Source organism: Gadus morhua, chromosome 17, assembly GCF_902167405.1.
Source record: "Gadus morhua chromosome 17, gadMor3.0, whole genome shotgun sequence".
Lineage (NCBI taxonomy): Eukaryota > Metazoa > Chordata > Actinopteri > Gadiformes > Gadidae > Gadus > Gadus morhua.
This window is the reverse complement of record NC_044064.1, coordinates 13,921,775-13,948,971: the sequence shown is the minus strand read 5'-3', so window position 1 is coordinate 13,948,971 and position 27,197 is coordinate 13,921,775. Positions and strand designations below refer to the sequence as shown.

The window sequence follows — 27,197 nt, the reverse complement described above, 5'->3', positions numbered from 1 at the left end:
CTTCATTGTGCTAAACCAGCCAAAAAGTAATTGGTCATTGGCTCCAGTAAAAGGGGAAGCAATGCATTGCTCCTGTCCAGCCCCTGCTGCAGAGCGAATTCAAATCACCGGCAGAACGGGCTGGGGGAACCCAGTCTAACACTTTGATCCATCTAAACTATAACCGCATTTCACATTAATCGCATCGTTTGCTGCGTTACCAACGTTGTCTATGCTGACTTAGGGTGCAGGATGTTCAATATCTATACAGTTCATAAGGCTAAAATGTATCTTTTCTGAGTCAACAATATTTTGGGCAAGTGTGTTTGAGCACACATTGGTAAACTCCAGAGGTCGCCGACCATCTTCACTGTGCCAAATATCACGCTGCTTCTGGTTTTCCTTTGTAGGCGCGTTGAGAGGAGGAGCGGGCGAATCAGCTGTCAGTGCGTGTGCATGTATCAGTGATAGGCGGGTTGATCCAATAAGTGGTAGTGGATACCCACGCACCATTGGCATGTATGCGCGCTTGTCTGTGTGTGTGTACGAGAATGACAGGGAGAAAGAGTGCTATGCGGACATGAATGAACGGAACGATACTTAGATTTCAAAATCGCAAAAAAAAAGGCAGAATCAATTTGTGGCACTCGGTGTTGTTTCTGAGGCGCTGCGCCACACATTGATCTATGTATGGGAAACACTGAGGTCTTATTATTATCATCGTGAAGCTTGATTTCAATCATGTATATTATTAAAGTCAGTGAGTCTGAAGGATATTGTGGATGCGTTTGGTGAAATACACCATTGAGATTGAGGAATCACGGTTACCTGTGGATAGGTCTGGAGCTACGGGGTGAGCTAGCTTTCCCGCTGGTTCGCTTCCAATCTGGGGACCGCAAACTCGCTGGCGACGTTGACCTCTTTCTCCGTGGAGACCTTGACCTCTTCTTCCGTGGAGACCTTGACCTCTTCGTCCGTGGAGACCTCGATCCTTTCCTTCCTGAAGACTTTGACCTTGATCTCTTCGGTGGAGTCCAAGACGCGAGTACTTCCAAAATCCTCCTCGGCAAGGGAGGTGCAGAGTTTGATGGGGCGAACGGAGTGGGGTGATGGGGTGAACTTGGGGAGGAGGCGGGGACTGCGGTTGTCGTTGGGGGTTGCTGGGATTCTTCAGGGGCCGAGCTAAAGCAGGAAGATGAGCAGACATAAAGTAATGTCGAATACGGTTAAGCTTTGAGTAATTTGAGCGAAGAATTCTCATTGTTTGCTGTTTTTTGTCATGTGCTGCCCATAATTGACAAATTTGTTCAAGCAGAAAACATTTCCCATTCTGGCCTTCAGTCATACCTATTAAAGCTGTGGTAGGCAATTTATTCTAGCAACTTTTCCTCAACACGTTTCTGGAAAATCTCAGCAATCAATAAATGAAATGTTGTGCGATCAATTCATTTGGCCAGATTATAATGATGGGATGCGCCAAGTGTCTTGTCTACCTACCTAGATTTAAATACTGCCTGTGCACAAGGCAAGGCGGACTTGTTGCTTAAGCTAACAAACTATTTTAGGGTTTTGGGGGAGGGCCTTTGGAGGTCGGCCTGTAAGGGGAGGGCTTGGATATTTTTCGTTTGTATGCCTTTAAATTGACGTTTATTTTTGCTTGTTCTCCAAACACTTGCTTTAATTCAGACAATTTCACTTCTTATAGCTCCTTGCTCTAGTAACTGTTCTCTGATTGGACACACACACACACACACACACACACACACACACACAAAAAAGGGTGTTAGGTTAGGGGAACTTACTCAAGTGAAACTGTATCCTGCTCCCATTCAGAATACCTGGACAAGAGAAAAGCACATCATTCCTCCAAACATCAGACTCCAACCACTGTGGCAACCCGGCCGTTGCCAATAAAGGAGATGAAGAGCACCTGAGGAACACGTGGAGAAGCAGCTTGAATAGCCTGCTTCTCCACTCATTCTGGAGCTCTCTCAGCCATGTGCCCGGAGGGTGCCGAGTGGGGCAGAAGCCGGGAGCGGTAGATACGACGACCTCACCGACGGACCGGACCCGACCCAGAGTCCCCACACCCTTTTTGCCCCAGTGTGGAAGAAACAAGTTGATGCATGATTTCCTCTTTCTATTGTGAGCTGCATGCAATGAAACCACTGCACCGCAACCCTGCCTGAGCGTTTGTTTCGGGAATCGCAGCCGCCGATGACCGGGGATTGCCACATACGGTGGACAATGCAGGCAACTCGACCGAGCTACGGACCACTCTGGGAGGGAACGCCAACCTCAAGCAACCCCAAACCAGACCACGACGCAGCTAGAGACGACGCAGGCCGAGACGAGGCCGCGGGAGACGAGGCCGCGGGAGACGAGGCACGCCGGCAGCAGTGGCAGTGGCATGCTGCGCGCCGGACCGCCGCTCCTCTGAAAGGCCGCCCGAGGCTTCAGCAAAGGGTGGAGGAGACACACACACACACACACACACACACACACACACACACACACACACACACACACACACACACACACACACACACACACACACACACACACACACACACACACACACACACACACACAAAAGACCACGACGCAGCTAGAGACGACGCAGGCCGAGACGAGGCCGCGGGAGACGAGGCACGCCGGCAGCAGTGGCAGTGGCATGCTGCGCGCCGGACCGCCGCTCCTCCGAAAGGCCGCCCGAGGCTTCAGCGAAGGGTGGAGGAGTGTGGCAACCCGGCCCGGGCCACTTAAGAAGATGCAGAGCGCCTGAGGGACAGGTGGAGTAGCAGGGCTTAAATAGCCTGCTTCTCCACTCATTCGGGGCTCCCCCAGCCATGTGGCTCCTGTACGAGAGACCGGTCCTCGTGGGTGACGGGGATTCCACCCACGAAAGATGGGACTGTTGATTCCTCCCAGGTTTTACGTTCTTTTGTGTTTCTTCAGCGAGAGACTTTATGTTTGAGTTTGGTATAAAACATGCCTTTTTGGTTTTGGCCAGCGAACTTGTGTCCTGTTTGGGAGTAGGTGGTTCGCTCACCGTGCCGGGTTACCACACCAACATTGAGGACAACAGCTTTCTGTCTAGTGTAATTCAGACAATTTCACTTCTTATAGCTCCTTGCTCTAGTTACTGTTCTGATTGTTTTTTAAAAAGGTAGTACATTTTACACACACACACACAGCAGCAAGGGTGTTTGAGACTTATGTTAGTGGAACTTACTCAAGTGAAACTGAATCCGGCTCCCATTCAGAATACCTGGACAAGAGAAAAGCACATCATGCCTCCAAACATCAGACTCCAACCACCAATATTGAGCAGCTTTTTATCTAGTTTGAGGTTTACTGACTGCCTGCGTAGAAGTCTGCAACGGGCAAGGTGGACTATGTGATTCCTGTGTTCCAGCCAGCCCTGTAGGAAACACACACAGGAAGTGATTACGTTAAGAGTTGGTGTGTGTGCGTGGGCGTAAAGTCCATCCTTTTATATCAACACATATCTTTCCAGGACGATTTATAAACATCCACGTCACATAACGTATTAAATAACAATTATTGCAGGAAACACATTCCTTATAATAAAGCACCTCACCTGCAGGGATTTAAAAAAAAAAAAAGATAGTGATGTCTATAGCAAATCTTGGTTTAAAAAATATATATATATAAATATATATACACATATATATACATACACACACACACAGACACACACACACACAAACAAGACTACAACCACTCAAGTCCTCTGGGTGTGTGTGTGTGTGTGCGTGCGTGTTTGTGTGTGCGCACGCATGCTTAACTGCAGCTCTTCACAAAAAAGGCTGTGATAATGAAAAGATACATATGTATGAATCTGAATTGTGTCTTTTGTACTGAAATTAATGTACTGAGAAATATTTGTCAAACATTGACTCAACAACACACAAGATGTTCAATTCACAAGAAAAGTAAAATACAGACTTAAGATGTATTAAAACTGAGTTTTCATTGTTGTCTTAAAGATCTTGGACCATGCCAAACATCTTAAATAATCAAACTAAATATTCTTTAAAAAAAGATATAGAATTATTAAATATAATTACACTCAACCATGACAGGGTAATACTGTATGACAAGCATGGTGGCCTAAAGAATACATGACAGTTTACATTGTTTGATGTAAGGACACGCCTCACAGAATGGTTGGTTTAGGTTGGACCTCAACCAGCGCTGGTCATGAGGAAGAGGCAATACCACGACACAACAGGAACATATTGACTGGGTAAGGCAAATTAGACTATATGTTAAGAAGTACAAGTCTTCCATATGTGGAGGTATGGTGAGCTTCATCGGTAAGGTAATATAGCATTTGAAGGCATATATATGCCTTCAAAACTGGATTACCGGAACCAATACCACCACCTATAGATAATTCTATACAACGAATACATTAGGGTTCCTACGTTTTTTCAGTTTCACATACATTCACAACAAATAACCAAATATCTGTCCAATGAGGGTTCTCCTTGATTGAGGTGAGCAGCTGTCTCTCAGTACCATGATGGCCCGAACCAGCCCATCCACGATGTGCACTGCGTGGCATCTCCAGTTGCTGCTTGTTGGAGTTCACAACGTTGTCAAAGGAAGTTCTTAAAACCAGGAAATTCAATTCAACACGAGTTCACCAGTACTTGAATGTCGATTGTTCAATCACAATTCTTGTTTCCACAAAGTTAACCGAAGTTAAACTTTTTTACCAACCCTTCGACATACATGTTTTGCAAGCCGGGTAACGCACTACAAAGTATGACGTTACACCGCGTTATATACGTTTACTTTAAGTTTTAAGTCCCAGACAGATTTGCACCATTTTGCACCAAACATCGAGTGCAATTAGGGCTGGGCGATATCATACCGTGGACGATATGAAAGTGTCTACCGGGAGAGATTTGGCCATATCGTTTATACTGAGAGAAAAAAAAAAAAAAATGATATTGCACTGCACTGACTGAAGCAAGGCAGGTGTGAGACTCACCTGTTAACTTGAAAAAAAATCTAATTTGTATTGAAGAAAGTTCTATTTTTACCACCAGCTATTTGCACAGCACATAACTTTATTTTATAAGTGTATAATTAGTATTTAAAATATTTGTGTGATGCTGTGATTTTTATTTTATATTACACTGCACTGACTGACAGCCAGGCAGGTGTGAAGCACACCTTTAAAACATTTTTTTATTTGTATTGAAAAAACAGTTCAATGTTTACAAGATGTTTGCACTATACGACACTGCAGTTAATGACAGATTGTGCGCTACTTACTCCTTTGTAAGCATGGAAATTCAAGTTGAAAATAAAAGAAAAAACTGATCAAATGTGAAGTATGGTTATTTTAAGCCATTTATTATTTTAATTTACTTCAAAAATACCATATCGTGATATATATCCATATCGTGATATAAATTTACTCATATCGTGATATAAGATTTTGTCCATATCGCCCAGCCCTAAGTGCAATATATCTTAAAATAACATTCACCAATCAGCAATACAACTTTTAAGACAAGCAAAACACCCGTAGATGACAATGTCCCAGTTAGCTCCTTTTCCTTTGAGGAACGTCAAGAGTTTGAAAAAGAGGAAGAGTGAATATTACTGCCCATGCGCACATTGGGCAAAGCGGGGCATTGACAATATCTTGTGTTTCAGTCAAACATTAAAGTAATATTTTGATGACTATTGCAAATATCTAATTATTGCCTCAAAATAGCAAAAGATATTTTCCACTAGACCCTAGCCCTTAATACCGTTGTTAAAAGGTGCCATGGCATGAAAATCTCACTTTATGAGGTTTTTTTATATAAATTTGAGTTCCCCTATCCTGCCTATGGTCCCCAAGTGGCTAAAACTTGCGTTTGGTGTAAAACGAGAACTAGGTGTTCTGCTCGCCTTTGAAAAAAACCGAGGCTCAACGCGCTGATTTGGAATGTGGTTTCCTATGTCGTCACACTGCAGTAAGCTCCTCCCCTTACTCTGCCTGGCCCGCCCAGAGATTTGGCCCGCCAATGAGACACGAGCGTGCGAGCGCCACATGTGTGTCTGTGTGTGTGAATACACACACTAACGCAAGTGTTGTCGGTTCTTTGACGACTCTTGTATTTCCACAAAAAGACTGTGGTGGGGGTTATCTCAGCCATGGTCGAGAAGGAATTGGGGGAAAGGAACTTTTGCTTTGACTCCCTGAAATACATGAACTGCGACATGCCGCCGGTTGCCGCGAGGCACCACCGCCGCGTAGCACCACCGCCCGGCAGCGGGCAGCCGGCAGCGGGCAGCCGGCAGCGGGCAGCCGGCAGCGGCAGCCGGCAGCAGGCACCGCGCGGTTCAGTCTACTTCTGATTGATGTGAAAGTGGAAGAACCAGAGACGTCGCAGAACCCGACAATCGTTTGTGATTCATAATATTGTATGGAGGCGCACACAGCTTTTGGCCATGATAATATGTATTATATGATATAGATATCTATGCATTATATGATATTATTTAGATATAGAGCTCCAGGACTGTAACGCAAGTGTTGTACAGTTCCTTGTTATTTTGATAACCGTTCTGCTTTTGGTGTTATGGCGCATAACACGTCTGACTCTCGTCTCTGGTATTTCTACAATGAGACTCGTAGTGGGGTTTTCTCAGCCATGGGTGTGAATGAATTGGGGGAAAGGAACTTTGGCTTCGACTCCCTAAAGAACATGAACCACGACATGGAGGAGAAAGGGATTGTTGGCGGCGAATATCTCCCGCTTGAGCCCCGCTTCCCGCTGCCGAGGGACCACCGCCTCGGCGCTGCAAGAGGCGGAGGTGCCTTAGCGCTGCCCGGCAACAATCCCTTTCTCCGACTTGTCGCGGTTCAGCCTACTTCACATTGATGTGGACGTGGAAAAAACAGAAACGTCGGAGAACCCAACGCGATCGTTTGCGATTCATAATATCGGCTCACACAGCTTTTGGCTGTGATAAAATATATCATATGATATAGATATCGATGTATAATATGATATTATTTAGATAAAGAGCTCCAGGACTCCCGTGTATTCTAGAATATTTGCAGAACACGGCTAAAGGCTGCGATACCTCCACTGTAAACAGAGCACATGGTACCGTGGCTGCAAGCTGCTCAGGGCCACACCCCCACCCTCCTCCTTGACCCGCCTTGCTCCTCCTCATTTACATTTTAGCTACAGACACCAAAACAGCGCATTTGGGGAAAGCTCAAAGTGCGACTGGCTCGGAGTGGCTGTAACTCTGCACCACGGCTGAGTTTCGGGAACGTCTTTGAATACTGTCTTAGTGGCACCCAAATACCTATATTAAAGCATCCAAAAAATAGCATGTCATGGCACCTTTAAGGAATGGCAAAGGAGTTTCCATTTTTTTGGTATCGCAAAAATAATCAAACAAGTTCATTTTTAATGGAAGTAATCTCGCTAAGTAAGAACTTACTAAGTGATGATTTGTTCCCAAGCCTATCCAACTTGAAATGTATTATAATCGAGCTCCCAAAAGGCGTGATAAAAACCACCACTGATGTACTCACCTTCATGCCAAAACAAGGTTTGGTACAGAGACAACAGGTGTGGGGGAAAAGTTCAGGTTTGACACCCATGTAGTCGCTGATCATGGCCGCCGTCGGCACTCTCTCGTCGGCTGGCTTGACTGGCGGAGGTCTCCGGATAGATTCATCAGATGCTGGAGGGGGCCCCTGGTTCGTAGGGATGGACCTGGGGATGGAAACTGGCCCTGGATCGGTGGCTGGAGCTGGTCTCTGACTTGTATTCCCAGCTCCAAAAGCTGCTTTTCGACATCCTGAAGACGCCATACGATCGACATCGGAATCCCTCTTAGGTATGATGTTGGTGGCAGTAGGTTTAGCAACAGGTGCTGCTAACTGCAACGCAATAGGTACCTTCTTTGGGGCAGCGATGGAAGTCTGGATCGACTGGGTGGCTGGCTTATGGCTCAGGGAAGCCTTCACGTTTGGTAAATGACTGTAAACAGCAGAAGAGATGTTGGATCTCTGTGAGCCATTGGAGAACAGTGGAGCACTGGGTTTGGCTGGTGCTGCATCCATTGGTTGAGTGTCCCACATTTGGCTCATGTAACTGCTGCTGTGGTGTCCTCCATCCTTTTCTTCTTCACGGAAGCCTAAGGAATATGTACGAGTGTGTCCGTATTCAATCACTTTACTTGGCTGCTGAAAGGTAGGAGGAGCTTGCGCCTCACGCTTTACTTTGGCCCCGGACGCGACCCTGGTTTCTGGGGCACACTGGCTGCCTTGAGCCTGGTGGCCCGTGCTTGACTGAGAGGCAGCCGATGAGTTTTTTGCTTTCTTCTTGCGGATGTCTCGCAACAGGTAGGGTAGGTTGGCGGGAGAGAGCTGGTCTTCTGAGTACGCACAGAGATCCTCCAAGTCTTCTTCCTGAAGGTCAAAGCGTTGGAGGATATCCATGGCTGATTCACAGGTGAATCTGGTCTGGTTGTTATCAGCCTCTCTGGAGGTGGAAGGATGCTCATAGGCCAGTGACGATCGAGGAGACGGTGCAGAATCTGCTCCTGCAGTAGGAGACCTGTTGTTGCTAACATATTCATCGGCACTTGAATAACGGGAGACTGGATATCGCTCAGAAGATCGGGAATAATGTGATTGGGGAACGTTTGTTGCAGTGGGCGAGAATGAAGTGGAGTGATAATTGCTTGTTTGTTGGCCCGAAGGCCAATGGCAATTTGGGGCACCACTTGGCATCGTTTCTGAATATCTTGCAAACTGTCCATCGAAGATGGGCGGTGATGATCTGTAGCCAGCGGGCGCCAAATCCAGAGATCCCAGAGGCCAAGCAGTTGTATGATTATTCTGGTCTGGCGCCGGCATTTTTATTATCGATTGGGGGCCCGCCTCCTGTCGGGTTCTTGTGATGTGGACATCAATGGAACTCTCCAATTCAGTGGTTGGCTTACTCTGACCAGGGATATAGCCCATAGAACCAGGGTGCATCGATGGGTACATGTGGCTGGGATTCATAGAGGTCCCGGCGTAGACACCATAAGATGCATGGGTAGAACCAGGGACCATGTGAGAAGGATCACCAACATTTCCAGGGCCTACGTGGGCACTTGCAGGTTGGTAGGGGTGCTGTGGAGAGTCCTGGCTCTCAGGGGAATGGGGGTAATACAGATCGCGGGACATGTTGGCGACCTTCAGAAGGCTGATTGATGGGGTGAAGGGGCTGGTGCTGATACAAAGCAGAGTTGTTGGAGACAGTCGTTGAGGAAACGCTTCTGTTGCCAGCAGCAAGGGAGCTGCTAATTTCAGTCAGAGCTAGCTTGGTCTTCCATCTGCGCCAAATGAAGACCAGCTGTCTGCTGGCCAATCGGGAGAGAGCTCCCGTGGAGCCCCTCCAATCAAGGGGCTAAGAGCGGCCCGGCGGCAGGAGGAAGCAGACTAGGGTCCAACAAACCAAAGCTGAAAATTGTTAGAAAAAAGAATAATAAGGTTAAACAGATGGATAACACGTTGACATTTCAAGGTACGGCCAAACTGAACGCGTTACACGCCTAACCTGACGCTTGATCATTGTGCGTCACAAAAATGGTTAAACGCGCCTACGCAGCTAGATGAGCCCGCCAAAAACGTATTTCCCCCCGCTACTTTCTTTTGCCCTGCAAACATGGCTGAGATCACCACCATCGCTGCTCTTTATTTGTTGCTTGAGTTCGAGGAAAGTAGGAAACGAAAGAAACGAATGTAACTACGGTTCTATGAAACCTGGATGACGTGCTTAAAGCACTGGATCTCCACCTCGCACATGCGCAGATCGAGTACCTAATACCAACATAGTCACCTGTGACCCCCACGGGACACCCGGAAGGCTATATCTTCCGGTGTCATCAGAGGATCTGTTCCTAGAATCTTCTCGCGAGAACACAAGGATTCTGAGTGACTGAACGCTCTGGCGGTCATACAGGATTCATAGAACCGTAGATACACGAACAGTACCTCGGACTGCCGTGCGCCCGTACCGGGCACAGCATCTCGGACTCACTCCCCTCAGATGGGGAGTTAAAACATGCAAGCTGGATTGGCTGGTTAAAATAGGTGCGTGAAAGCACCTTGGGCAGGAATAGCACATTGGGCCATAAAACCACACATGAGCCATCAGGGTTCCAGCGCAGGCATGTATCTGCCACGGATAGGGCGTGCCTCTCCCCGACCAACTTCGCAGTGGTAATGGCGAGCAGAAAAGCCACCTTCATGGACAGCCACTTCAATCCTATCTGGGTCAGAGGCTCAAAAGGAGGTGATGACATGGCCTCCAGCACCAGGGGCAGGTCCCAAGGTGGAGTCCTCAGAGTCCTAGGGGGACGCAGCCTCAGGGCCCCCCTAAGGAAGAGGGACACCAACCTGTAGCACCCCACTGTGGCTCCGTCGACCATAAGAGATAGCAACATAAACCCTCAAGGTGCAATGAGAGCGACCACCATCCAGGAGGGACTGCAAAAACTCCAGAACGGTGGCCACGGAGCAACGTGCTGGTCTACTGTCTTACCCCTACGCCAGTCAGAGAATAACTTCCATCTGTTGGCATACTGTGCTCTGGTAGATGTTGCCCTGGCACTCAGAATAGTATTCCTGACGGTCGCAGTGCAAACATTCAGCAGTGAGTCGGCCCTGCAGCGGCCAAGCCCAGAGCTGGAGGCGACGGGGATCTGGGTGCCAAATCTGACCCCCCCAGCTGCGAAAGGAGGTCCTTCCTGTCCTTCCAGGCGCCATGGAGAGCTGCAGCAGAGCATGCGCAGCAGTGGAAACCAGAGTCTCCCTGGCCAGTAGGGGGCCACCAGAAGTAGCCTGTGGCCCCGAAGAAACACCCTCTGGAGTGTGGGAAGAATCAGGGGCAGTGGTGGGAAGGCATACAGAGGACTCTGGCCAGTCGTGAGCTAAGGCATCCTGTCCGAGGGGGCCGGTCACCTCCGTCCAGGAGAACCAGAGGGGGCAATGTGCGGATAACACTGAAGCAAAGAGGTCAACCTCCGCCCTGCCAAAGAGACCCCACATCGTCTCCACCACCTCCGGATGAAGCCGCCACTCCCCCGGTGGGGGCTTCTGCCGCGATAGAAAATCTGCGACCTGGTTCCGTTGCCCCGGTATGAAGACCGCCTGTACGCTGGCCACGCGGGGATATGCCCAGGCCAACAGGTTCCGAGATACCCGGAGTAGCCGTGAAGACCGGGTTCCCCCTTGGTGGTTGATCTGGGCAACAGCTGACCTGTTGTCGGATTGAACTAGCACATGCTTGTCTCTCAACTGAGGCAGAAAATTATTGAGTGCTAGCTGTACCGCCCTGAGCTCTAGCACATTGTTGTGTGCGTGGTTCCGGGCCTGCCACTGCCCTTGGGCAGTTCTGCCCTGCCAAACCGCGCCTCATCCTGAGAGGCAGGCGTCTGTCGTGACCAGCTCCCGGCGGGATGGAATGGTGCCCATGGGTACACCCACAGACATGTACGACCTCTTTCTCCATGGGGACAGAGAGAAGAGGCACTGCCGAGACACCCTGACCATTCGGTCCCTGTGCCACTTGGGGACCAAGTGGAGGCTGTTCAGTCACATCTGCATAGGGCGCAGAGACAGCAAGCCGAGAGGCACCACAGCTGAGGCAGCTGTCAGCCTGCCCAAGAGCTGCAGGAAAAAAATGAATGGCACCATCCTGCCATCCCCGAAGAGGGGGAGGCAGAGGAGGATGTCAGTTACACGCTGAGGTGACAGATAGGCCCTCATAGCATCCGAGTCCAGGACCATCCCCAGGTATGTGACCCGTTGGGATGGGTCCAGGCGACTCTTCTGCAGGGGTGCGAGAGCTGCCGCCACCACCCTGGTGAATACCCTCGGGGAGACGGAGAGACCAAAGGGAAGTTGAAAATGAAGATTGAAAATGCCGGCCGCGAAAGGCGAACCGGAGGAAGTGCTGATGGCGCGGTGCAATTGGGACGTGGAAGTATGCGTCTCTCAGGTCCACCGTGGTGAACCATTCTCCCCTTGTGACCACCCGCAGCGTGTCTGATGCCGTGAGCATGTGGTATGGTAGGACCATCAGGAACCTGTTGAGTCCCCTCGGGTCGAGAATTGGGCGAAATCTGCCATCTTTCTTTTTTACCAGAAATTACCTTGAGTAGAATCCTCTGGGGTGCAGCAGAGGATCCACTGGCTTGATTGCCCCCTTGGCCAGGAGGGTGGACAACTCCTGGTCCAGAGCTAAGGGCTTTGCCAGGTCATTGACGACAGTCATTTTGACCCGGCTGAAGGCTAGGGGCCGGCGTCGGAACTGCAAAGTACAGGCAGCCCAGTAACTGAGCTGCTGATGGGAAAAACACCCGACGACCGGCCTCAAAGGCCTAGCGCCTGCCCCCCCGGCCTCCTGAGGCTCTGGGGGGGCGTCGGTTGCGTTGTGGGGCACGAGGCTGCCAGGTAGGTAGGCGTTCGGGGGCCAGAAAGCCATCCGTAGGCTGTTTCGCAGGCCACTGAGACCTTCGTAGGCCAGCGGAGTAATCAGGTGGCTTAAAGCGCCGCTGGGGGACTACCGAGGGTCCCCCAGGCCTGCTAGGAGCGGACACACTCCTATTTAGACCGGACAGCTGCTGCCTGGTCTGCCTAGCTCGGGCAGCCCCCTCCAGTGCTTCCAGGTCAGCTGACCCAAAGAGCTCCCCTGGTTCCACCGGCACCGCACGGAGGACCCTCCTACATGTCTCTGTCAGGGGCGACTGCGCAAGCCATACATGGCGGCGAGTCTGTACGAGGGTGGACATAGTTCGCCCCAACTCCCTTGACATGACGGCAAAAGCCTGCAATGAGGCGTCACTCAGACTCTGCAGCGACGGCTCGACCTGGGCCTGCTGTAGAGGTCGAAATACCCAGCAACAGGTGGGAAAGGGAGTTCCCAATACGACCCATGCGCGCCGCTGCGTCGTAGGCTTTCGACAGGAGGTCGTCTGTGACCCTGCACTGTGGCCGAGGACACCTGGCATTTGGCCTCAGAGCCTCATCAGGGGCCAGACTTAGGGAGGCGATGGCAGGCTCGACTGGTGGCATGCGGCCCAGCCCAACCTGTGCTGCATTCTGCATGGCAGCCAAGGTCCGGGCATCTGACGTTGAGTGGGATAGGGCCCTAGTGTGCCTCCAGCAAGCATGGAGCTCCTTCAAGTACTCCTCTGAAGGAGGGACGGAGAATGTGGCCGGGACAGGGTTGCGCCTGAAGAAGGCGCTGGCGTCTGCGCCGCATCGAGCTGCAGGCGAGCCAGAGCGGACCGCAGGACGGCCGCCATGGAGGTGTCTGCTGCCCCCTGCAGGGAGCCTTGTGCAGAGGAGCAGGAGGCCTCATCCAGTGTGTGGGAGGCATCGCCCTCTTTCATCCTCGTTAAAGAGGTTAGCCGAAGCCGCCAGAGAGAGGGCATCGTCGAATTGGGACGAGGGAGGGCCAGGCGGTAGCCCCGCCAGCCCCTGACCAGTCCCAGGCTGAAGGGGCAGGAGGAGGGACCGGATTTGCTCCATATCGGCCGCCAATCCTTCCACCTTGGCAGCCAGCCCGCCCCTTGCCTTCTTTTTGGGGGGGGCACCCATAGCCGCAGCCCAATCATGCCGCTGCCGCCCCGAACGACCGGGCTGATCGGGAGGTGACTATGTTGGTATTAGGTACTCGAAATGCGCATACATGAGGTGGAGATCCAGTGCTTTAAGCACCGCCTCTGGTGGTCAGTAAGGATGAAATAGAACCCAAACGCCGCCGTGTTTGGGTGCATGATAGAACTTAGATCGGGCCCAGAAAATCAAGCCCAGGTCTTGATTTTCTGGGCCGGGCAGAGAATCTAAACTCTAGTGCATGACATCCTCCGTAGGCGCTCTTAGCTGGGTGAGTTTCACCACCTCCTCATCGTTTCAGCACTCACTGAAACAATGATTTTGTTGTCCCATGTTCTTCCTGCTTCTGTGCGTCCTCCACAGGTCCTCGTCTCTCAGCCACTGACGTCGGGTCAAGCTCAACGCTGATTGGCTAGGCGCATGACGCTAGTTCAATTTTACGCTAGTTCGTTGGGCGCATTATTTAGGTGCATAAAACGCATCTAACGCTTTAGCGTGTGTAACTCATCTACGCGCCTTAACCAATGTTTCCTATGCAAAAATGCCGATTTTCAACCCCTCTTACGCGCGTAACACGTTCAGTGTGGCCGTACCTTTAGGATCAAGTTATCGTCGTCATCAGGGGCCTCTGGTGAATGGATCCAAGCTGGTTTCCCCGGACCGATCAGGAACAGTCCAATTAGCCACGTCCTAGTTAGCGCAGTCACAGCTCCTTGTTGCAGGTAGGAATTGAAGACATACATGGCACGAGCAACAGAAATTCTGGTAGTTAAGCAAAGAGCTAGCAGGAGGGGCAGGAGCTACTGCTTTATTTGGTACAGACAGAATGATTTGCAGCCACAAGCAAACTACTTCATTGGAGCGTTGATATTACATGCATATGAAATGGTTGGGGAAGCAGATTTATTCATACGCATGCTATGAATAAAAAAATGGGAAAAACCAGTCTGCAACATCATTTCCCTTTCAAGGCTAATTTTCCGATTTTTTATCGAAAGTAAAAGTAGGTGTTGCAGACCAGGATTTAACAACACGTCTTTGAAGCAGAATCTCTTACATAAGAAAATAGCCATTCTTGACAGCTTCTCTTCAGCATGATTTTTAAATGCGACTGTAATAATCAGATCATGCCAGGACGCAGTAATTCTCATAAACCGCTAGACACACAAATCTCACCGGTGATCGAGTTTAGTGTTCACCGGGACACATAGCTAAATCAGAGCCTGAATATCTATTGAAAATCTAGTAGGTTTTTAACTTAAACAAAAACGAAATCAGCAGATTTACCAGGAATGCCTCCTTCAAAAAAAGTAGAAAGTGAAATCTTGATACAGATCCAGCGACAGTTTGCATTGAAGTGTGGACGGCAGATCTGTGTTACAATCTGGCGCATGCGCTCACAAAGGCTGCATTGAAACGAAATGTCTGGTTGACATGCTAGTTCTTGACCTGTAATTTGTAACCTCTAGAAGTAGATGGATAGGGAAAATGCTGTCTAAAAGGCTTTAATCTTTAATCTGGAAAGGTGGCAAGCACCAGTTTCTTTCACAACACTCTTTATTTTTTCTCTTTGGATCCGCCATGGCTGAAACAACAAAGCCACCGTAGAATGTGACTGTCATATACGGTACTGAAATTTGCCTGCACGCATACTGCTGTCATTACGGTACTGAAATGTGCCTGCGCGCATACTGCAGTATAAACGGTACAGAAACGTATTACACGGTATGATTTGAGGCGTAGACGGCTGAACGGTATTATATCATGGTATGTTAATCGTGTCTTCTAATATCGATATAAATGCCTCTGAAGTGGTAAAATACTGGTAAGGCAGCAATACTGCAGACATTTTTTTATTTCAAGTTACTTCCATCTCTGAAAAACACTGTTTAATGGTATGGATTTGTTTCTCCACTTGCTTGGGGACCTTGCCGTATAGTTTTGGCATCTCAATTTGGCTGAAATGTGTCTGGGCAGGTAACGCGTACCTGGGATCGAGTGTTTAGACCATCTCTTTAAAGCCCAGCCTTTCTATTTACATTTTGAAAGGGAACCATGTCCTTAGACAGGTAAACAGTGACGGCGTTTGTTATCTCGTTCCACCGCTGGCATTTTGTCGTAAGGACTGGCTTTGGAAAATGCCTGCGGAAACAATGGCTGAATCCGAATACTCATACTTGACTGCTATATGCATTTTGTAGTACGCCACAAATATAGCGCGTCCGAATGCTCTGTACGCATTGTGTAGTACGGAAAACGTTTCCGAATGCGTACTACCGCCACAGTATACAACGGTAGGTCACTACGCTATCCCACAATGCAACCGGAGTCTGGTAACGAACAAAGAAGAGATGGCTGACCCGACACCACCAACAGCGGCTCCCGAAATTTGGAGTAATTTGGAGTACAAGTATTAAATGTTTCTTTAATTTAATAACATTTTTAATTTAATAGCAACGATGACAAGACGGAAAACAGGTAACTTATCAAGGTAATTTTGCCGGCATCTGAGGGGAGATACGTCATCTCCAAACATCCAGTGGAGTTTCGGCGGTGTTCGGATTCGTTCGGAGGCGTTCTACGCATAGCTGTAGACCAGGGGTTCTCATGGTTTTGACAGCTGAGGGCCAATTTAGGAACCCAAAATTTGACTGAGGGCCGGCAAAGGAAAAAAATGTAGGCGGGAAACGCTGTCAGCATCCCAGTGGTGAAAAAAAAAACAGTGCACCGTTGACCTCTGGGAGTGAGGTCAAGTGAGATCTAAATCACAAAACTGAGGTTCATCATTTCAAAGTAATGTACAGTCGGATTAAAACTAACAAATAACAGGATTTAAATGAAAGCTACAGAGAGTCGACTTTTCTCTTTATATTATTTTTTTTATTTTTTAACTTACATCTGTATGTCATTGCGGGTCGCCAGGAATGTTTCTGCGGGCCACCATTGGCCCGCGGGCCGCACTTTGAGAACCAATGCTGTAGACCGCACTACACTGTCAAGTGTAGTACGGTCAAGTAGTAGACACTGAACAGAAATAGTATGTACTAAGTATTCGGATTCAGCCAATGTCTGATATGCAGAGACAGCTTCACGCTACCAGCGGTTGTCTCGTACGGTGTGGAATGAGAGCTCGTGGCGCGCCTGCTTGCTTGCACATTAGCATACTGCCTGAGAAGGCAGTATCGCTGTCAAATCTACTTTCTATATACCGTTCATACCGTACACCAGAGCATGTGAGCGGAGCGGAGCGCCGCGCAATTCCCGCTCCCCGCTCAGGAGGATGTCCGCTCATTCGCTCTGCCGCTCAACGTTGTGCCAGGGCGCTCCGCTCAAAACCGCTCCGCGCTCATCTTAAATTTCCTGCCGCTCCGGCGAAACCGCTCCACGCTCCGCTCAAATTTTCAAAGTACTTCCCAAACTCCATCTTGCTACTCTCGCGGGCACACGAGCCGGTGTTGCGGGGGGGGGGGGGGGGGGGGGGGGGGGGGGTGGAAGGGTCTCACGTGACGCGTTTTATCCAATCAGGTTGCTTGGATGCTCCCATTGAAACCCATTCTATTCTACGTGAACCACCTACATGTAAGCCGCTAGAAGCAGTTAAAATCGGAGCGGACTGGAGCGGAGTGAAATCCCCGCTCCGGCCTTTGAATTTAAAACCGCTCTGCGCTCCAACCCGCTCCAACCTATTTCTTCCGCTCCACCACCCGCTCCACACTCCGCTCACATGCTCTGCCGTACACCCCTACTTCAAATTGATGTTAGTTTCCATCAGACTCCTGCGGTAGCCAGGTGTCTTGTCCAAAAGCGAGCTCAGTTGGCGCTGTGTGTTTCAAGATTCTGAAGTGCTGCGATTCCGATTGGCCCAGAGAAATGTCAATTATAAGAATTATCCAATAATGTTTCTAGCGCCCCCCCCCCCCCCCGTGTCGTCAGTTGTAGCTTTGTTTTGTTGACTTGTGGATAGGCCTACTGATGTTCAGTGATTTTAAAAGTAGCCTCAATTAGTCCTGCATGAAGACGGAAATGATTTGCCGTTGCAAAGAATCGTTTATGAATGCACTTTTAAAAAAGTTGTGGAAATAAAATGTCATGTCAATACATTTGATTAGATATTGAAAGTCATCATTGCCTGGAACACACAAAAGATGGCTTTCAATGAAGAGGCGTGTATTAAATCAGGCAGACGGCCACGGGATTTATTTTTTTTTGGGGGGGGGGGGGGGGGGGTTCGGCTGGAGGCTCAAATTCACCCAATTTGAAAACCCCTGCCATGATGCATTCTGATGTACAAGTTCTATTGTCAACCACCTCTAACTAGGGATGCAAATTTTGAGGGAGATTTTAAGCAAACAACTACACGATATAGCCAACATAAATCAGTCCCCATAATTAGGTTTATTTTGGCACAAGATGAACATGTGAGAGGATCTACTTAAATGCACACATTAAAACAGCACAGAAAAAGGGTCCCTGAAAAGTGATGAGCAAAACCATGAACGAAATCAATGATCCACTCACAGATACGGATCATACGTACAAGATTATGGAAGTCATGCGCATGGAAATCCTAGAACAAATGAACTATATCAAAGATCGCACACAAGACTTTCAGTTTGAACGACTCGTTCATGAATCACACACGACTACCCCAAACCTCATACGCCCATCTAGACTTCTCTCAGCGTTGAGGCAATGCATCCCACATAGCAAAAAAGCAACGTACATCCAGCTGTTTCATTATTTCTGATACACCATATTAAATGGTTGATGGCTCATTTAAAAAAGGGAGATAACAGTAAACAGACGTTTGCTAGACTAGCTAGCTGTTAACATCAGAGGCACTAAACGGCGTGTCCGCGTGGTTTGTGGTGCAGCACTATCGGTTACCAACTCAAACCCTGATTGAGAAAGTATTCGAGGCTTTTATGATATACTTGGAAGGCGATAAGCTCAAGAAAGTTCAGATGCTGACTCCAAAGTGAGAGACGGCAGCTCGCCAGCCCGTTGCATAGCCGCGCTGCCCCGAGTACACCAATCCGGGCTGCACTATTAAACAACATAAACGGATAAATGTACTATCAGACACCGGACATATCTTACTTGTCTAATATCGTTGCTTTGTTTGGCTGGGATCCACGACTCCTGACGTCTCTCTCTACAAGGCGATGTTGGTTGCGAGCTTGCACAAGCGAGGGACGAAAACTCCTTGGTTGCCAGGTCTGCCTTCATCCCCCGACTACGTCTACGGGGTTGCCAAGTCGGCCTTCAAAAAAAAACGCAGCATAATACCTGTTTCTTTCCCAGATGAATTATGAATTGTGGTAGTCAGTACCATACAAGTGACACATTTTAAAAAATATAGAACATTAGTTTATCAGAAGAATCATTTTCATTTCTCTCACAAACCATACGCACATTTTTGCTGAGTCGCTTGCCACGCTTTATAATCACTTGTGATAGGGTGACCAGATGTCCCGGTTTTGCCGGGACAGTTCCAATTTTGAGTTGGGTGTCCTGAGTCCCGACAAAAGCCAAATGGCGCTAAAATATCCCGGTTTCCACCAGGCACTATGAAATGTCCCCTGTTGTCAGCGATTACATAGCCAACGTGATGTAATTATAGCCCGATCATTAACTTAGATTGAGTCAGTTGTGCTACTTTTTTTTTGTGGAATACTTGATGTGGCCCAGCCTGACCCAGACTCTACCTCCAGCCAACTTCTCCAATGTACCAAACCTCTCGACAGCAAGGCTGACGATGATGGTTGCCATTGATTTGAGCTTCCTATCTGCGTCGCCCTTGGCTGCTGATTCTAGGATCGTATCCACATCATCATCGAACTGGAGCCACTGTTTCTCCTTTCTTGCCGGAGACCACTTGACCCGACGATGTTCGGTTACTCTGCCTTGGTCTGGGGCTACTGGTAGGTGGAGGTTCCGAGCACTGTGGGGGGACCCCGGGCCTGGCTCCCCCTGCTTCTCATCAGGGGTGATCCCTGTGCGCTGTAACAGTTGCTCTTTCAACAAGCATTTCATCTTGGCCTGGTGGACCTTCAGGCCACGCGGGTTTTTGCATACTTTGCCGCAGACACATTCTGCAATTGTTGTCGATAATCCGTTTGCGTTGGTTGTTAACTTTAGGACCGTCCTATTGGGGTGCTCATTCTCCCCCCCTCTCAGGCACCCCTGGGGGTGTATTTCATTAAGGCTTATAACAAGTTTCAATTTTGTAGCAAATACTGGACACCTAAGAGTATATGTCTATACTTATGAATAAGGGTCAACAATATAAAGAATTTACCTTCAATACTCATTACTTGTTAGATTGCCTTTGTTCACCTGCTTTGGAAATGTAAATGTTTATTTTACAACCCAATAAAGCTATTTGAATTTGAATTTGAGAGAGAGACGGACAGACAGTGCAGTAGGTTGTACATGAAAAAAAAAAACTGTTTGAATGTGATCCGAATGTTTCCCCCCAGAGGAGACGCTCTGAGTAATAGACCAACCGGGGAGAAGTGAGCCAGTCACTTTCTGAGAGCAACACAACACGTCAGTTCCTACACTGACACACACAGTGAGGGGCGGTAGAGCTGTGTATGAACACACAGCTGTAAACACACCGCATGAAGTAAAGTGATGCTAGGAACAATGCTATAGCATGCACGACTGCCATCATATCAATTAGGGAGATGGGAGGGTTAGAGGGAGAATGAGCAAGAACAGAAGAGACGGGCATATGGGAGACGGTATATTACTATCCAAATAACAGTGTTGGGGTAGTTGCTCAAAAAAAGTAATTAGTTACTTATTACTTCCGCAAATTGTAATGAGATTACTTTACTAGTTACTGCATTTGAAAAGTAACTTCACTACTTATTACTTTACTTTCCTGTTTCTTAATTTACTGTAGATACATGGACAAACATCATAGCCCTATGATCACTTGGTGTTTATTGTATAAATGTATACAAAATGGCATAAAACCATATGAAAGAACAATATCCCTGCCTGCACAAAGAAATATGCCTCACTGTAAAATCCACAAACAGGATAAAAGAGGCTATTGTACGGTCAATCAACACACAAATTTCAAAACACAGGCTTTGGGAAACATGAGAACAACATTCAAGTGGTCAATGAAAAATATAAAAATAAAGGTCACTTTATCCCAAAACGTTAAGCGGTGGTGACACATGTTACTTTGTAACATGTGGTTACTTTGTGATTGTCCAAAGGCTGGATGAACATGATCTATTTCACAAGCTATGACATCGTGTCTTCCTCTCACCCTCTTGCAGGAAAGAACCTTCTCACGTTTAAAGGAATGCTGTCTATCAAGTGCACCGTCATTTCTTTTTTTGTCATTTGTTCATCCTGTTTGTCCATGAAATCTACAGTAAATTAAGAAACGAGAAAAGTAAAGTAATAAGTAGTGACGTTACTTTTCAAATGCAGTAATTAGTAAAGTAATCTCATTACAATTTACAGAAGTAACTAGTAATAAGTAACAAATTGCTTTTTTTGAGTAACTACCCCAACACTATTCGCAGTGTTGGGGGTAACGAGTTACAAAGTAACGGATTACAGTAAAGATATTACTTTTTGGGGTAACAAAGTAAAGTAAAACTAAAAATATTCCGAAGTAACTTTTGTTGTTGGCGGACCAAATGTCTGCTGCGGTGGACACATTATCCAGGGACTCTAAAATTATTTTGAGCTTCAATTCCTTGTCGGAATAACACTTGTTCAGGTAATGGGCAAATGTTTTCCTGTCGGATGTTGGCTTGCGAGTCACGGCTATTTTTATCTAATATTTATCTAAATCTGGGCAATTCAATAGTTGACAGGGGAAGCATGTCTTCTACAATGAACCCTGCAACCAGCCTGTTAATGTCTTTCTGTGTTACCTCTGTGTTACCAGCACACACCGTCAGCACGCATGCATGCACCTCTTAAAGAGATCAGAACTTTAAAACAGGCAAACATGGCTGGGGTAACGCAGGAATGCGCGTTCCTATAGTCTAGTAAAGTTGTGTAGTACTAGTTACCAATATTTTTAGTGTAATGCGTTACTTTACTTCGTTACCCCAAAAAGTAATATCGTTACTGTAATCCGACACTTTCTAACTCGTTACCCCCAACACTCAAACAAAATGTACACAAAACATTCACACGTGTACCAGGGCTGTCTTGCCAATCAGAAGCACCTCCAAACCGCAATACATCATAGGAAATTAAATGAAAATGTAATATGTATAGTATATATATGTATATATATGCATTTAACATGTGTAATCAATACATATATATGCACATACACACAAGTATTAAGATATTCATTATACATAACAAAATTAGTGTTTGTATTCCTGGTTGTCTATTTGGTGAAAGCCCAACATGGATCATCTGCTAAATATGAGAGTGTGCCAAACAACTCAATGACGGAAATTATTAAATTTTTGTTGACTTTTATTTAACATTGTTATTTGAAATCATTGAACATAACATAGTTTAATACATAGAGAACTTTAATAAAGCGGTCCCACCATGATGGCTCCTGTAAAAAGTAAAAAGTAGTAAAAAGTAAGTAAAAAGTAAGACCAGCGGCGTCTTCTATATCTTGAACGCCATCTAATAACGACCTGGGAAGTGCAGACCTCTGTCCTTCTGTAGTCTGAACGGTCAGAGTACACATCGTCCTTTTCTTTTGGCGCTAAACAAACTCATCTCCTTCTTCACACACTCAAAACGATATAAAAAATGATTGAACAACGTAGATGAGGCTCCTCCATATTCCGGTGAAACCAATGAAGAGACGGTTGTTTGTGGGCGGGGCTAGAGTCATTTGGGGGAGATGCCAGCAGTAGAGCCCCCTGATTGGCTCCTGGATTGTTCCTCTTGGAGACCCTGGTAATACTTCTGTAAGAGGAGTAGTGAGTTTAGTGTGTGCCGCTGAAATACGTAACAGTCATGAATTTACAGCTTGGTTGATCACTGGGAATGTGTTAACCCAGCAATTGGAAGTGATTGTTCCATCAACATCCTCACAGAACAGACAGCGATTCATTGTTTCCATTTCTTATGACAAATGAACTGTCAATCACTTTAGATAAAAGCATCTACTAAAAATCCAACATGCTAATGTTTATGTAAAATGTACAGCTCCAGTGTGCAGAGCCAATGGTAGCGATTCAGCTTTTCCCCCTCACCAGAATAAATAAAACTAGAAAATGCATTTTCCTGCAGAAAATGCGGTGAGTGCTGTAGTACAAAATGAGGTTGAAAATATTTTTTAATAAAGCCAAATTGATATAGACATAAAGAAATGTTAAATAAAGTGAAGGGATTTGAACAAAAGTTCAAATGTCTAAATGGAGTAAACAATGTAAAAATACACACCATTTAATAAAAAGTAAATGGTTGGAAACAAATAAAGTTGAATGAAATGAATGAAGAGCGCAAAGCATTGCTAGAAATGCAAAATGTATTGCCCTGCACACTGTGTGCGTGTGTGTTTAAGAGAATAGCGAGCCGCTGCGTGATTAAAAGTAGCTCAAGAGTGGGAAAAAACGCCCAATCTGGCAACACTGCCTGAACGTCCTCCAAAAGTAGCCAAATCTGGCGGGGAAAAACGCCCAATCTGGCAACGTAAATCAATGAGGCAAACTGAAAACGAAGCCGGCATGAAACTAATACTGATTCTGAATAAAGTCTAAATGATATTGAAATTCCGGATATTATTGAAGATAGTGTGTACATTTGTTAAATGGTTTGAACGAAGGCAAACGGTTGAAATTTGACCGAGTTACGATGTCTCAAGTAATTTAAGTGTCAGAATGGGCAAACGGCTTCAATGGGACCAACTGTAGAATTGGGTGACCTATTATACCACCAGGTGTGAGTGTGATTAGCCATTACAAGCCGTTTTGAAAAACTGCCTCTAGTCGCATCACAAGTGGGCGTGTCCACCAAGATGTACGACGGATAGATGAGCAACGTTTGCTACAGTCCACTGGGAAGGCTTGTAGACTGATCTCTCCGTCGTATATCTAGGTGGACACGCCCACTTGTGATGTCAGAAGAGGCCGATTCTCAAAACGTAATGGCTAATAATCACACTCACACCTGTCACCTTTAAAGGTGCTGAGGGTGAATCTCCAGGCTTCGTGTCGGAGGAGCTCAATCAGCGGCCCGGCCTTTCAAAAAAGACCATCATACCAGCTCTGAGGCTAAGTACTCACAACTTGAGCGGCGGTCGCAGATACAACAGGTTAGAAGACGGGGTCGGGGAAGAGTAATACACAGGTCAGATCCTACAATACCCACAGGATGTCAGTAGGGTAGCCACTGGGTTATCTGGTCGTGTATGGACTAGGACGCTGACACAAGGGCCCTTTAGAGACTACCGTCCCTTTAAGAAGGAAACCAGGAAGCAGGGGGAGGTTTTTAAAGTAGGGAGTTTTTTTTTTGGTTGATGAACCAAAAACATGAATTATTGGGAATATGATGGACACAAGCAATGAGAACTTTTGAGGGCTTGGGTAACTGACATTAAGCACATTATTGAGCAATAAGTACATGTGTATGTGTGTGTGCGTGCGTGTACGGGTGTGCCTGCCTTCAGGTTGTTGTAGTGACCCAAGCGGCTGCAGTGGAGTGTCCTGGCGCTGGTCTCGTTTTTGTAGAACACAGAACACAGATTACAGTAGAACCCAGGAACCACATGCTCCGACCCTAGAGACGCACGGATCAAGAGATGGGGGAAATAATAAAGTCACCTCAAACATGCACACATGTCATTGTCATGGATATAATGTGTGTGTCTCTCCTCTCACCAAGGGGGTTGTTGGGGGTGAAGGCGGGCAGGGTGTAGTCATTGGCCACGGAGGGAGAGTGAGAGCGGACTCTCTTAGGCTCCACCCCTTCCTCCTTCCTCCTCGCTTTACTGGACGCTACAGACGGACATACAGAAAGACGGTAAAGGCTTGGTAGGTAATTATGACCTAATGTCTATCTTTACTATCTAGTTGCCATTCAATTCCTGGTGATAAGCATCAAACTTGACATTTTTGGGCCAAATCTTTCACACGCCTTTATTGTGAAGGCACAATATTAGGTACTTTATTAAGAAGAGAGGGATTTACCTTTCCTCAGAAGCCTCGTCTCCTCCGACCCAGTCTCTTCACCATCCCGGGCGGGGCTTTCTGCCATTGGCTCTGCTCCTTTGACGCTCATAACAGCCCCGGGCTCGCCGGCCAATAGGGAGGTAGCGTGAGCCGGGATGGGCGGGGATTCCTCTCCAGAGGGTTTAGCCGTTGCTGGTTGTTGTTCTCTCCTGGTGCATTTCCTCTCTGGAAAAAAAAAAGGAGGAGCCATGTTGGAAGATAAGTGTGTGTGTGTGAGAGAGTGAGTGAGTGAGTGAGTGAGTGAGTGAGTGAGTGAGTGAGTGAGTGAGTGAGTGAGTGAGTGAGTGAGTGAGTGAGTGAGTGAGTGAGTGAGTGAGTGAGTGTGAGAGAGAGTGAGTGAGTGAGTGAGTGAGTGAGTGAGTGAGTGAGTGAGTGAGTGAGTGAGGTTTACCTGTAGCCTGTCTACCTCTTTTGCTGCGTGGCTGTGTCAACTCCTCCTCCTCGTATCCCACCTCGTCCAAGGTCACGAAGCTCACACACTCCTCTGTGGGACACACGCTCAAAGGTCACAACCTCCACACACGGCAGCACTATCCTCCATCACAATCAGCCAATCAAATCCTCTGAAGTGGAATGGGCCAAGAACTGAAACACACACCTGCTTGCTCCTCGCTTTGTTTACATTCACCAACGATGGAGGAAGACGCTTTCTCTTCATCACAGACCGTCTGTTCAAGGGACAGAGGGGGAGTGGAGGACAGAATAAGAGCCTGTTATACAATCCCTATCATCCTGAATACATGGATATAAACAAACTTTTTATCTGCATATAAGTTCACTTTTCTCTCACCTCAGTATTCAACCTGGCCCTCAATTGGTCGTCTGGAAGGGGCTCTGAATGTGTTGGCTCCTCCCCTTCCTGTTCCTCCTCAACAATCTCGTCCAGAGTGACCAACGCCTGCAGCTCTTTTTCTGTGATCCCCTCCGCTCTTCTTCCACTCTCTTCCTGTCCTCCAGGACCAACCTCTTCCTCATCCCCCTCCTCCTCTCCAAGCTCATCTAGGGTCACCAGCCCCTCCATCCCTTCTCCCAGCTTCCTCTCCTCCTCTTCCTCTCTCCTCCTCTCCTCAACTGCCTGCCTCTTCCTCAGCTCTTCCTCCTCAACTGAATCGTCGGGGTAGTCCTCCTCTTCCTCACTGACCTCATCCTGACACACCAGAGCGTTCTCCTCCTGCTCCTGCCTCTCCTTCTTCCTTCCGTCCATCGCCTTCTTTGCTCCAACACCCTCCTTTACTTTGGGCGGCACCGTTTGCTCCGTGGTTTTCATCTTCTTTGCTGCTTTGTCTTCTGTCTCGGAGTCACTCCCCGCAAACTTACCACCTCTCTTCCCCCTCCTAGGCTCTAACCCTGGCAGCTGTTCCTCCACTGGAGCCGGTTCCTCCTCGCCCGCCACTGAGTCCACCACCTGGTACACCTCCTCCAAGTCCTTCACCCTCTGTTGACCTTCTTTGGCGGCCATTTTGGAGGTCCCAGAGACCGCCACCTCCTCTTTCCTCCCTCGTCCACTCCTTCTCTTTCCGGCAGCAGGCTGCTCGTCACCTTGTGGCTCCTCCATGACTTGACGGGCCACCTCCTCTTCCTTCTTGACTTGCTCCTGCTTGCCGTGCGTTCCTTCAGGAGTGTCGTCAGGTACTACCTTTCCATCTTTTTCAGGCGTTGGGTCATTGTTCGCTAGCCCCTGTCGGGGTCGACCTGGTTGTTCTGCCGCTGGCGCGTCTTCCACCACGTCGCCCCCGATGGAATCCAACACCTCAAACACGGTTTCCTCTGGACTCCGCTTGCCGTCCTTCCTCGTAGGGGTTTTGGCCTTCCTTCCTCTGCCCTTAGTCACGGGAGGCACCGGGACTGCCTTCTCCACTGGTAGCTCCCCAGGGCTTTCCCTCTTCATGGAGGGGGTGGAGTGCCTGGTGGAGCGTCTGGTTGACAGCGGCGTGGTCGCTGGCGGCACGGGACTGGGGTGACCTCTCTTATATCGTCGCTGATCCAGCTCAGGAGCCCCCACCTCTACAGCGGGCCCCTTGTTGTCCGCCCCTTCAGTGGGGGCCTTGTTGCTCTGCTCCTCGGTACCCTGCTCCACCTCTGAAGGTTCCTTGCTGTTCTTCTCTTTGATGCTCTGCTCCTCCTTGATGCTCTGCTCCTCCTTGATGCTCTGCCCATTGGTATTCTGCTCCTCCTCTTGGGTTTCCTTGGTCTTCTGCTCCTCCTCTGGGGTTTCCTTGGTCTTCTGCTCCTCCTCTTGGGTTTCCTTGGTCTTCTGCTCCTCTTGGGTTTCCTTGGTCAAAGGAGGGGGGGGGGGGGGCATAACCGGTTGTACGCTTTTATTTTGAGGTAGCAGGGGGTGTTGTCGCAGCTGAATG

At 48.0% G+C, this 27,197-nt stretch overlaps 2 protein-coding genes across 2 annotated transcripts in view; both read right to left on the bottom strand.

Annotated features, from left to right (window-relative positions):
- LOC115529134 (uncharacterized) overlaps window positions 1-18,862 on the bottom strand; it is a 47,813-nt gene extending 28,951 nt beyond the window's left edge. Inside the window, exons 1-5 of the mRNA XM_030337626.1 lie at window positions 18,752-18,862; window positions 3,342-3,403; window positions 3,215-3,250; window positions 1,782-1,817; window positions 808-1,161 (exon numbers count right to left, since the gene is read on the bottom strand). The gene's annotated coding sequence lies outside the window, so the exon portion shown is untranslated. The remainder of the gene's footprint in view (window positions 1-807; window positions 1,162-1,781; window positions 1,818-3,214; window positions 3,251-3,341; window positions 3,404-18,751) is intronic.
- Window positions 18,863-22,105: 3,243 nt separating this feature from the next.
- Window positions 22,106-27,197, bottom strand: part of LOC115529131 (mucin-19) — a 124,512-nt gene continuing 119,420 nt past the window's right edge. The window contains exons 30-36 of the mRNA XM_030337620.1: window positions 25,631-27,112; window positions 25,439-25,508; window positions 25,232-25,324; window positions 24,799-25,005; window positions 24,490-24,606; window positions 24,273-24,388; window positions 22,106-22,573 (exon numbers count right to left, since the gene is read on the bottom strand). Of these exons, the coding sequence (XP_030193480.1) occupies window positions 22,496-22,573; window positions 24,273-24,388; window positions 24,490-24,606; window positions 24,799-25,005; window positions 25,232-25,324; window positions 25,439-25,508; window positions 25,631-27,112 (2,163 nt within the window). The 3' untranslated portion in view covers window positions 22,106-22,495. The remainder of the gene's footprint in view (window positions 22,574-24,272; window positions 24,389-24,489; window positions 24,607-24,798; window positions 25,006-25,231; window positions 25,325-25,438; window positions 25,509-25,630; window positions 27,113-27,197) is intronic.